General features: G+C 43.7%; 1 protein-coding gene across 1 annotated transcript in view; it reads right to left on the bottom strand.

Annotated features, from left to right (window-relative positions):
* The window catches only part of KCTD15 (potassium channel tetramerization domain containing 15), a 164,772-nt gene that overhangs the window by 25,647 nt on the left and 125,975 nt on the right, over positions 1-13,150 (bottom strand). The window contains exon 3 of the mRNA XM_078671503.1: positions 8,511-8,655. Within this exon, the coding sequence (XP_078527629.1) occupies positions 8,511-8,655 (145 nt within the window). The remainder of the gene's footprint in view (positions 1-8,510; positions 8,656-13,150) is intronic.

Here is a 13,150-nt window from a genome sequence, read left to right as displayed (position 1 = left end):
AGTTACAAGCAGGTTTGCATCCCACTTGCACCACGCAAAGTGGTGCAAGTGCGACGCAAACCTTAAGTCAGATTTATGAAGTTACGCAAGGCCACTTTGTGTGGGCCTGAGTGATTCCATAAATCTGGAATAAGGCAAGCCAGTGCCACTCACTGTTTTGCCTTATTCGGGCTTGGGGAGGCATTCTGTGGGAGTAGCATGGGTGCATCTCCCATGGTTTTTGACGCATTCCCAAATTTAGAAGAACTGGTAAACCTGGCAAAGCTCCAAAAAGATATGCCTTAACAGGAGAAGCGTAATGAGGAGGAATAGATTTATTTCTCATTCCTCTTTCTGTGCACACACAGAGAAATATGCCTCTCAAGATTGTTTTTGTGCAGGAAGGTGTCCCTCCTGCACAAAAACAATCCTGCATGCAACGCAGGCACCCTTGCACCATAGTGCAAGGTTACCTGCGTAGGCGTTAGGCTGCCAATATGGCACCAGTTCAGAGTAAAAGGCAGGAATGCGCTGTATGGCCTTAAATACAGCGCATTCCTTTCCCCGTCATGTAGTGCAGCGCAGCAAGGTGACTTGCAGCGCTGCGTAACTTTTCCATAAGTAGGCCCCCTAGTTTTCTTCCCTTTAGGACACAGCTTCATTTTTTTTTTACACCAAATTGTTTCTTGGAGTGCTTGATAATTTTGTGATTGGCCCACAGCAGGTTTACCCAACATGCTTCTCGAAACATTTTTTTTTTCTGACAGGTAAGTAGTGATAAGTATTGTATACTTTTCCAGTCACTTTAATTTAACACATTTCACTAATGTTTATAGATTGGCATGTGCGATTTAATTAAAAAAATGACAACTTGTATTCCACGCAAATTGAATTATTCTATTCACACTTAGCAGGTGTCCAATAAGTGTTGAATAAAATTCAATTCTGAGGTGCCACTTTTATTACCTTTATAAGATTGAGTTAAAACCTGCCAGCATCCGACCCAATTTTTTTCTTATGTGAAAACCCTTTACAACTCTTGGGGAAGGTGAGCTTCAATAGATAAACCCTATCTTTATTGCATTATTTCCTGCAGCCCTTTAGGCGAAAACATGTAGCAAATTTGTTGAATATTGTACTGCAAATGTGCCCTACGGTCCTATCTTTAAAAACATTATTTGGAGTGAAGAATCCCGAATTTTTCTTACAAAGTTGGCTCGCTCAAAGCCTTTGACAATGTGGCTAAGAGAAGGGAGGTCTTTTTTTATGAGAACTACCCTGCGTGTTCTGTTCCAGATATTACCGTGAAGACAGCTCACACTGAGAGCAAATAATAAAACCAAGAGGTGCTTATGATGTAGCAATATTGCAAATTGCAGTAATCTCCTTAGCCAAGATTTTTCCCCATTGATCATGCCTTTTGACGCCACAATGCCCAGCTGTGCTGTAGATACCATGTTGGATACACTGAAGTAACTAGGTTGAAATCGGTCCCGGGTTGGGTGTGTTCCAGTTCAGGGAGTAACTGGACTGTTCCCATTGGAGCAGAGTCACGACACATTTGCATATGGCTGGGTCCGAACTGAGGTTGCATGGTGTGCAAAATAACCATTGACTGGGATGTGCTCTGAGAGATTACGAGTGGTTGAGATTAATTCAAACATTCCAGCCATCACTTTCGTGTATTCTTTAGTGTGTCACCCTAAGTGGGACCATGTATGCCCAGGCAGGGGTCCCATGCACAGTGTGTCACTGGAACCAAGCTATACCTGGCTGATGAGCCCTAACTAGGGGGGAAAAAACGGTCCTGGCTTGCTCGTATTCTGGAAAAATCTGGCAATTCAGGCTGAATTGTTCCCATTGGAGCAGGGTCGAGACTGATCTGCATATGGCTTGGTCCAAACTGAGGTGGCATGGGGGGAAAATAACCATAGACTGGGATGTGCTCTAAGAGATTACGAGTGGTTGAGATTAATTCAAACATTCCAGCCATCACTTTCGTGTATTCTTTAGTGTGTCACCCTAAGTGGGACCATGTATGCCCAGGCAGGGGTCCCATGCACAGTGTGTCACTGGAACCAAGCTATACCTGGCTGATGAGCCCTAACTAGGGGGAAAAAACGGGCCTGGCTTGCTCGTATTCTGGAAAAATCTGGCAATTTAGGCTGAATTGTTCCCATTGGAGCAGGGTCGAGACTGATCTACATATGGCTTGGTCCAAACTGAGGTGGCATGGGGGGCAAAATAACCATAGACTGGGATGTGCCCTGAGAGATTACGAGTGGTTGAGATTAATTCAAACATTCCAGCCATCACTTTCGTGTATTCTTTAGTGTGTCACCCTAAGTGGGACCGGGTATGCCATGCACAGTGTCTCACTGGCACCAAGCTATAACTAGCTGATGAGCCCTAGAGAAAAAAACGGTCCTGGCTTGCTTGTATTCTGGAAAAATCTGGCAGCTCAGGCTGAATTGTTCCCATTGGAGCAGGGTCGAGACTGATTTGCATATGGCTGTGTCCGAACTGAGGTGGCATGGGGGCAAAATAACCATAGACTGGGGTGTATCCTAAGAGATTTCGAGTGGTTGAGATTAATTCAAGCATTCCATCCACCAATTTTTTGCATTGTTTAACATTCTGGATACTGAGGAAGAGGCACGAGGAGAGTCTTTATAGCTTCCAGCAGACACCGTGGGGGGGGGGGGGGTCTTTGGCAGCTGGAGTGTAGACAGTCTCCAGTGTTTTCAACAATCTAATAAAGAAGCCACTTTGTGAATTTCGAAACATGTGGAAACCCGAATTCCTGCCCTCCCCAGCGATGCAACAACGCCAGTCAAATGTTGGTCTCTAGAGGTCTTTTTATGACAGTCACAAGTCTAAAAACACATCTGCCCAGGATTAGAAATCTCGGTGCCAATTTAAACATCAGATCTGAGGTGGAAAAACGTGTATGCGAAACCGTGTTCTAAATATTCACACTTTCAAGCCTCGCAGTGCTAGCGACTACACTTGGAAGACGCACTTTGCAGCGCCTCGAGGCATTTAACCTGACTAAATGAAGAGGCTCCAACTGATAAATATTCAATAACACTTTATAATGGTTTGTTTGGGCGATGAAAATACCTCATGCAACTCTCTCAGGAAATAGTCCTGCTTTTTAACCTCAAATTCTCTTTAACTGCTGCAAAACAGACATTTACTCCATTGGAATGCTGGAAGCGTTGTTTAAACGTCACTTATGTCGCTGTCTTTAATATCCGCTCCCCATTTTGCTCAGTGTAAGATATGTTGCGGATGTCGGTAATACACATGCTTTCTTGCAGAGTGCAAACGATTCGCAATAATAATTACAAAATAAAGACGAGATCCGCACTCAACAGCCCTGTGGAGGCAACAGCCATTTCCAAGCATCTGTGAGCAGGTGGACTCTGGGTGTGCTGGCATGTGTGTCCGGATAGATGTGCTATTTTGAATTCAATCAGAAACGTTTCACTCAGGTTACTGGAATTTTTTCTACCATTAAAGTGCCACCAAAAAGATTTTGGGGTAGATTTTCAAACATTATGCATCGGGTTAGCATCACAAAAGTGACGCTAACCAGCACAAAATGATTTTGGGGGAATTTACTTTCCAATGCAAAACGTGTTTTGCGCTGGAAAGTACCCTAAAAGTAGCACAAAGCACTGCTTTGCGTTACTTAGCGCCAAGGGGGCATTACATGTGCGTTCCCATGCAACCACCCATGTCTTTTGATCCAAAACCCTATCTACGAAGAATTATAGGCAGGGTTTTGCATAAACATTAAAGCCACTTCAAAGGAAGCGCTAACCGGAGAAATGTTTTTGTTCCTCCTTTCTTTTCCAACTTTGCATGCGTGCTGCACTGTGCAGCACACATACAAAGTGGGGAAATATTTTTAACTTGTCTAGGCATGGTATTTTGTACAGGAAGGGTACCCTTCCTGTACAAAACCTATGCTAGACTCACGTACACACCCTAGCACTATGGCGTTAAGGTGTGTGTGTGGCGCTCGGCAGCTGAAATCAGTGAAGTCACTAGGGAGAGGGGAGGTGAGGGCCCTATCTCTGAAGATATGGCACTCTCCTGCTCCCTCCCTGTCATGCGACGCAGTGCATACTCTTTCGGTGCCGCACTGCATACACTTTTTGAAAATCTGCCCCTATGTGTGAAGTTTTTGTGGTCACAATCAATGGAGGCTGCAAACAGCCCGAGCATTCATTTTGGAAAAAATGTGAAACATTAGGTATGCTGAGTAAGGAAAGCTAATGGCCCAATGTGCTGTTCTCCAATTCTTGGGTAAACTCCACTGGGTTAGGGTATGCAAGATAAAAACAAGCAAACAGTTCACGTGCAATTGCAGATTAACTCCCACATTACATTCTACCAAAGAATAAACAACTGTGGAAGGGAATGGGAAATTGGAGGTTTGTGCCACTGAGGGAGTCGCAGGCTACAAAACTTATTTACAATGATGGCAATGCCTTCAAGGCCACCATTATCTCTTCTGCAAACTTTCCCTAGCAATACGGATCTGCCTTGCTTACTGGGTAAACACTTACAGGCGAGAAGCACTCTTCCAGAAGTGATCTACAATGCGTTTAATTACCCAGGACATTGAGTCTGCCATCTTACATCTGCTAACATGGGCAACTCAGAGGTAGAGCTCCATGAAGGGAGACAACATCGCTCAGCAGCATCTTTCAAAGTGTGTGGTGTGGGCTGCATGTCTCCCTCTCTTTAGGAAAGTGAGGTACCGCACAAATCCCTCTGGATCATCACCCTAAATCCTGTGATGGCTTAAACTGACCTTTGCGTATGTGGTTTCTTGTGCATTGTCTGTTCAATAGCTAAAGCACCGGGCACAATGTGCAGAACAGAGTAGGGCATGTTTGTGATGCGGCAGTAATACCTTTTCAGTCTTTGCATTAGTTATTGTGAAAGTCTGTCTATCTTAAAGTGCCTTAGGCCTGAGTTAGCGTTGGGTAGTAGAGAAACCAACACAATTTGTAGAGGAAGTTGTGAAACCTTCACTGGAGCCTTCTACTCTGTTAGATAACCGTCTCACAGATGTTCCTCCACCAAAGTGATGGCATAGCATAAGTAGTTACACTTGAAAATTATTTTCTGGTGTAATGCCATCCAAAGGACGAGTTACCACTTTCTTCTCAAATTAGAAGATTTTATGGTATCACTGAACACTAAACCAACCAGTTTGTGTTACACATAGGTACCTGCATAGGACAACCCTTCCCTACCGGAAAGAAATGATTGTTCCACACAGACCTACTTCTGCAGAGACACCAGGTCACGTTCCAAGACATAGAGTGAGTAGCAATATTTGCTCTAAACTCCCAGGCTGTGAAATAATCGTCCGTTCACTAAATGTATAATAGCACTGCTTGATATTTTTTTAAGTGGCTTTGAAGAATTATCACGTTGCTTAAAGGATTTTGACATTGTGAGGAATTTGCTTTCTGTTACTGGGCCACTGCTTTTTAGGTTTGGGGTTTGACAAAGTTGGTGCTTACAATGTACATAAAGTTTGCTTTGGGTCTGTCCCTTTCAACCATTGGCTTTTTTTAACTGCCTTTTCAACTGCTGGCTTGAGACTTTATCAATCATGTCTCACCTCAGCGAAGCAATCATCTATCACCCAATGCTATTGGCTGTTTGGGTGTATTCTTCCACCTCCACCCCAGTGCTTGCATTGAACTGCATGCAGGACTACTTTACAGCTGTAGCCTTCTCTGTCTGCTTCTACATACACTATCCTTCATGTCCCATTTTGATGTCCTGAAACTGCATGCTTTAGTACAGGGGTATCCACCCTTTTCTGTAGTAAGAGTTTCTTATGTTGAATGGAAGTCATCCTGAGCTACTAATATTATCAGTGTTGTAATAGTCACCATATCAGACAACATTACATTAGTGGCCACCTTATGCAAGATTACTAGCAGTGATAACCTCAGTGCAGGAGGTAATGTAATAAACGATTTGCCAATTATGAATGTCTCAATATGGGTAATACATACCAGACTTAACTGCAATGCCCTTGGAACCAAGATAATTAGATCAGTAATGAGTCTTCCCAATGCTACATGATTTATCACTCAAATATCAGCTTTAAATATGTTTTGGAAATTCAGCCATTTTTCTCCAGACATCAGCTTATAAGTACTAGAAATACGCACATTTTTGTCTAAGATCCACAATTCCAATGTTGGTATACCTATTTTAATTCAACCAAGCAAAACCTTCTAATGTAGTACACTGGGCTGCACACAGGAGATCTACTTATAGGTGGCTGGAAAGCTACCAGTAGCCCACGAGCTACTTTTTGGAAAAGCCTGCTATAGTATGTTAATTTAAAACCAGACCTTTTGGCTTTGTCAATGTTTGTTTAATGGTGGAAGCAATTGACTTTGTGGTGCAGACTGGTGGTGGATAATCAGTTACAATAATCAAATGAAATCACAGTGATGTAGATGACTTGGCATGAGAAATACACAGTTTTACTGTCCTAGATAACTAAGTTTACAGTGACTATAAAAAGTTTTTTAAATTATGGAATGTTTTGAAAAGAAAGTGATGGGCCTTTCTGGCACATTCTATCGTAAATCTGGCATTATGTGGAATTATCTTCCTTGAAATTAAGAAAACCATTATGTAAACAACAAAAATGACCAAGAACATTTCAACTGCGTAATTTGTGTTGGTGGTAAGGGATGGATTGGACATGATTTAAACTGGCATTCAGAGTGGCATAAAGAGGGGGACTCCGTAAAATGGAAGAAGCAATGGTGACAAAACATAAAAAAAACTGCCTTAATTATTTCTTAGTTAAGGGATCCAGGTAATGGATTTCTTGGTAACATATTTTTGTATTTTGATATCGATCCAATCAAACCTTCTTCCTTGTAATCCTGGTTTGGTTTTAATACGTTTCTAAATATGTCTTCTTTGGAAGCCAGCCTTGAAGCACACAGTTTTGCATCATCATTACCAACAAAAAATGTTAAGTTGATTTCTGATTGCTGACTCCTTATTTATCGATTCTGAGAGCTTTGTAATATCCTTTTCTATTACTAAATGCAGTTGTACAATTTTCACATACTATTATACTATCACATTTTGCAGCGGCGGCCGGCATGACTCACAGGTGGCAAGCCAGGCGGGTCATGCGCGGGGATGGGGGGTGGGGAGGGGTCCCACATATTTTAAAAAATTAAGTAAAATAAACTTGCCATTGCGGCGGGTCCCACATCTCCGCTCCTGCTCTTCTCCGTCTCGGACAGTAGCACTGTCAGGCCAAATTGACCAATCACAATGCCGCAAAGCAGCATTGTGATTGGTAGGCACCCAGGCTGCCCTGACCAATCACAACGCTGCAATGCAGCAGACCACTGCTCCTCTGCCCTGCTCCGAAAGCAGAAAAGCCGCACCGTCCCGCCCGCAAAGCAGCAGGAAGCATAATATGATAAGAAGAAAATTATTATAATTTTATGCTTCTTCTCTGCACTGCTTAAAAGCAGTGGGGCGATGCTCCTCTGCAATAGTGGAGGAGCCCCCGCTGACTTTTTGTGGGGCGATCACAGCAATATTGTGCATATTGCATTAGAAGAAGCTATTTCCCAAATGCAGCCTGCCCCCCAGGTTAAAATGTAGCTAATGCCCCATATGATTTGACCAGTGTTAAGCGACCAATATACACACAGATGCACCATGTACCTTTACATTTGACCATGCGGTAAGGCAACCTGCCCACCCTCATCCCAAAGCGCATTAGGATTTTTTGCAGAACTTGCCCCACCCTACATACCAGCGTGAGTGACACAAATATGTTTTATGTGACAAGACCAATATTCCCTACAAATTCACATTCAAACAACAAATAACTGGAAGGACTGCTGGCAAACTAATAGTATAGTGAAGGCATGCAGGTAGTGTCAGGGTGGCTCAGTGAATTGAAAGCTCGCAGTTGACGTTCACGGTCATCTATATGTTTGTTTGAATCTGGCAAGGCCTAATAAGACTTCCATCCTTCCGAGGTCGGTAAATTGGGTAAAAGTGACACCAGTTATTCCAAGAAATGGCAGAAGTGCACAATGAAACGCTGCAAACAATGTTAGCAGAAACGTGTTGTGATAGTCTCACCTAAACTGTGGCTTTTCAGTATTGCATGCCAAACTAAAAAAAGAAATTCAGAAAACCAACCTAAAGGCCTCGTGATCCACAGTTTATGCTGACTTGCCAAAAACAAAAAAAATGTGATGAAATAAAACCAGGCGGGAAACTGATGAAGCCAAAGGCTTCGCCATTTAATTCTTTTCGGTAACCATAGCAACCAATAGCTCATCTGTATAGCAACTTCTCGAATGTAATACAGAAACCACAAACGGTAATAAAACTGCAACAGCAAACACTGAGGATTGGTCAGCTGGGTTTAGGCTGAACCTACTGGCAAACCTTCCAGTGCGAAGAACTCTGGTGGTAAGGCCATCCCCTCTCACCTTAAAATCATCGGGGAGAAGCAGCTTACACGTCCTCAGGAAACTCAGGATGTATCTGAAAATCTCGCCGTCCCGATCAATGAAGTAATGCTGCTTCAAGCTGTCCAAGACGATTGGCTCTGTGCCGTTGAACAGGCGACTGATTCTGCGCAGAAAACAGGGGACAAGAACAGCATTTAGCCTCTGACACACACATGGTTTGATCCACTGCTCTTAGGGGAATGGACTGTTCCTGGAAGGTTTTCACAATTGTGAACATGCACACAAAGACGTTTTAAGGCATCGGGAAGTGGGCAGTTGTCCAGGGCCCCCGCCTTGCAAGGAGCCCCAGGAAAGTGAACTTTCTCTCTGTTTCACATGTTTTTTTCTGCATCTCAGCCTTTAATGTATTATTCAATATTGTTTGGTATCATGGGGCTTGAATTAGCAGAAAATGACTATCAAACGCAAAGTTGTTGCGAAGAGGGGCCCCCAAAATCCTTAAGATGACACTGCATGCACAGTCGCGACTTCCTCCAATTCCCACTACTACCACAGGCCATCTGATGCGCAACGAGTTATGCGTTAATGCTGCAATTACTAGAAAGCAACAGGTTTTCATAGATAACTTGTCAGGACTAAGGAATATGGACAATTGTAATGTATTTAGAAGTGCTTATTGAAGATTGATATTGCTCCCATTGGCTGTACAGTAGTGCCTCATATCCTCACTAAGCACTAGTCTACAGAAGGAACCAAGAGAACCAGGGGGGTTCTGCACATCAGTGCCTCGATTGCAGGCTGTATGTGGAAGTAACCATGGGAGTGAGTGTTCTCCAGAAGGATCATTCTTTCAGAAAATGTGGAAATCCAGGGAGTAGGACTGTAAACGCCCAGATTTGACCTCTGGAAGCTCACACTCCTGTGTGCACGTTTCATTGATTTCCTCCTGAAGCGAAGAGCAGGTGGTGCTTGAGCACCAGCGGATATTCATGGTGTGCCTCTAATGTTTTAATCATGGCCATGGAGTACACTCTCCATCCATATTTCTCTAGCGGCTGCTCTGCCGCTTCCCTCACTCTACCACCTCCCCGACTCTTCTCCCTCAAGACCTGGCTTTAGGCTGGATACTACGTCTTTCTCTAAACATCACACAGCTGCGCACACCTCAACACACAGATCATACGGCGTCCCACACCTCAACATACAGATCGGATGGCGTCCCTCACCTCAACATACAGATTGCATTGTAGCCTTCACCTCAACACACAGATCGCATGGCGTCCTTCACCTTAACATACAGATCGTACTGCGCCGTACACCTCAACACACAGATCACACGGCGTCCCATACCTCAACATACAGATCGGATGGCGTCCCTCACCTCAACATACAGATTGCATTGTAGCCTTCACCTCAACACACAGATCTTATGGCGTCCTTCACCTCAACATACAGATCGTACTGCGCCGTACACCTCAACACACAGATCACACGGCGTCCCACACCTCAACATACAGATCGGATGGCGTCCCTCACCTCAACATACAGATTGCATTGTAGCCTTCACCTCAACACACAGATCTTATGGCGTCCTTCACCTCAACATACAGATCGTACTGCGCCGTACACCTCAACACACAGATCACACGGCGTCCCACACCTCAACATACAGATCGGATGGCGTCCCTCACCTCAACATACAGATTGCATTGTAGCCTTCACCTCAACACACAGATCTTATGGCGTCCTTCACCTCAACATACAGATCGTACTGCGCCGTACACCTCAACACACAGATCACACGGTGTCCCACACCTCAACATACAGATCGGATGGCGTCCCTCACCTCAACATACAGATTGCATTGTAGCCTTCACCTCAACACACAGATCGCATGGCGTCCTTCACCTCAACATACAGATCGTACTGCGCCGTACACCTCAACACACAGATCACACGGCGTCCCACACCTCAACATACAGACGCAGCTGCATTATAAACCTCAACGTATGGATCACATGACATTGTACACCTCAACATACAGATCATACTGCGTCGTACACCTCAACACACAAATCACATGGTGGCATTCACTTCAACATACAGATCACACTGTATAGTACACGTCAACATAGATTGTACTGCATCGTACACCTCAACACACAGATCGCATGGCATCCTCCCCCTCAACATATAGATCGCACTGCATTATACACCTAACATATTGATTGCAAATGCATTGAAAATACACCACGATTATGAGATTTTATGGATCAACATAGGGCACTGGAGTGCCGGATACGTGACATACTTTGAAGATATCCACATAAGGCACATTTTCAGACAATGATTCTAATGGAATTCATTACTGTTACCATAATTAAATATGGCACAAACCCAATAACCTTGCACCTATCAGTGACACACCTGACCTAGACTTACGCTTCGCTGTGTACCCGCTCTATGCAGAGTCTAAATTGTATGGTTTTTGACCAATGCACTACAGGTAACAAATGCATTGGTCAAACTAAGGGAAAATTAAACGGATGGGTGGTGCCATATTGCACAGCCTTTGAAAACAAACTCATTGTCCTAAAAGTAAGCTGCTACATCATAAAAGTACATACGTGAGATTGATTTGTAATATTAATAATACAATATTTCCAGATTTAAAGTGTCAATTACTATGATCTATAAAGCAAAGAACAATAGTCACGTTAAGTGATGAGACTTTAGCAATATTAGAAATAATAATCAGACAGATTACTCGTGATTGGTTTATTAAAATAATGTAAACCCACCACTAAACCTGCAGTATGAATGCCTCAGCTGTGCATCTGTCTGGTTTGCTAAAGACATCTTGGGGACATTCAGAAAGCTTCTCTGAGAATGCATTCCACCTATTGCTTATCATTGGTTTTGTCGTTTGTAGCTCACACTTTCTGGCTTTCTACTAGCTGGATTTATTTGTTTTAAGCTGTTCAATGTGAGTTTGTCCCTCCAAAGAAGTAAAGACTTTTCACGCTTCCTCTCCTTATATTACAACAGGAGTGCTCTATTCTATAAACAGGCCTGTAAATCTTGTTCTTTTCTTGTCACATTTGCTGTGCATTCAGCCACAGAGGTCAAATGTCAGGCTCTGTCATTCAAGGGAGTATGGGGTTTACTTTTTTCTTTGACTTCAAAGTGAGAGGATTTGTGACAATCTCGCCTGACTACTGGGGGTAGGAAAGGTTTTTGTTCTAGCACATAACAATATTTAAATTAATTGTGGTGCAAGCATTTCAGAATATATTAGAAAACCACAAATGAAGCAGATTTTCAGTGGATTCTGAAGTGTATTGGAAACAAATCCTTTAATATGATCAAATCAATACATTAGGTGATGCCATTTCCACACTTTATCATTTGTGCGCTTTATAGTTTCATTAGCAAAACTGTATGTCTATGGAAATGTAAAGGTCATTTCAATTGAAAATGTGTTATTTGTAATGGTAGTGTGCAACCACACTATGCATACTCCACTCAACTCTGTACCACTCCACGCCCCTTCACTCTACTCTGCGCCACTGCACTCTACTCTGCACCAAATCCACTCTACTCAATGCCAATGCACTCTAAGCCACTGTACTCCACACCACTGCACTCTTCGCCACTCCACTCTACTCTGCACAACTTCACTCTACATCACTCTGCACATTGTACTCTATGCCACTGAACTCTATGCCAATACACTCTACGCCAATGCACTCTACTCTGTAGCACTTCACTCTACACCCCTGCACTCTAAGCCAATCCACTGTATGCCACTCTAATCTACTCTACACCACTGCACTTTACGCCACTGCACTCTACTCTGCACTACTGCACTATATCAATGCAGTCTACGGCATTCTAGTCTGCATCACTGCACTGTATGCCACTGCACTCTGCATCACTCCACTCTAAGCCACTTTGCACCACTCTACCTCACTACACTCTCTGACACTCTTTCTACTTTACACCACTCTACTCTGCACCACTATACTCTACGCCACTGAACTCTACTCTGCACCACAATCATCTACACCACTACATTCTATGACGCTGCATTGTACACTGAATTCTATGCCGCTGCAATGTAAACGACTACACTCTACTCTGCACCACTGTACTCAACATCACTGCACTTTGTGCCACTCTACAACACTGCACTCTATGCCACTCTTCTCTGTACTACTGAATTCTATGCAAATGCACTATTCCACACTACTCGGCATCACTCCATCATACGCCACTGCACTCTACAGCACTATACTGCACTCGGCACCACTCTACGCCACTCCACTCCACTCCACTCCGCAGCACTACACTCTACGCCACTCTACTCTGCAGCACTGCACTCTACCCCACTGCACTCTACTCTGCAACACTGCACTCAACACCACGCTACTTTGCATTACTACACCCTATGCCACTCTCCTCTGCATCACTCCATGCCACTGCACTATACTCTACTCTGTACAACTCTACTCTGAACCACTCTACACCACTGTGCTGTACACCCCTGCACTCTACGTCACTGCAGTCTACTATGCGACACTCTAATCTACGGTGTTCAATTTTATGCCGCTGCCCTCTAGGCGACTGCAGTCTATGCTGCAATACTTGCAACACTC

This window comes from Lissotriton helveticus, chromosome 12, assembly GCF_964261635.1.
Source record: "Lissotriton helveticus chromosome 12, aLisHel1.1, whole genome shotgun sequence".
Classification (NCBI taxonomy): domain Eukaryota; kingdom Metazoa; phylum Chordata; class Amphibia; order Caudata; family Salamandridae; genus Lissotriton; species Lissotriton helveticus.
Note: the sequence above shows the minus strand (reverse complement) of the source record. Positions and strands in the feature narration are given on the sequence as shown.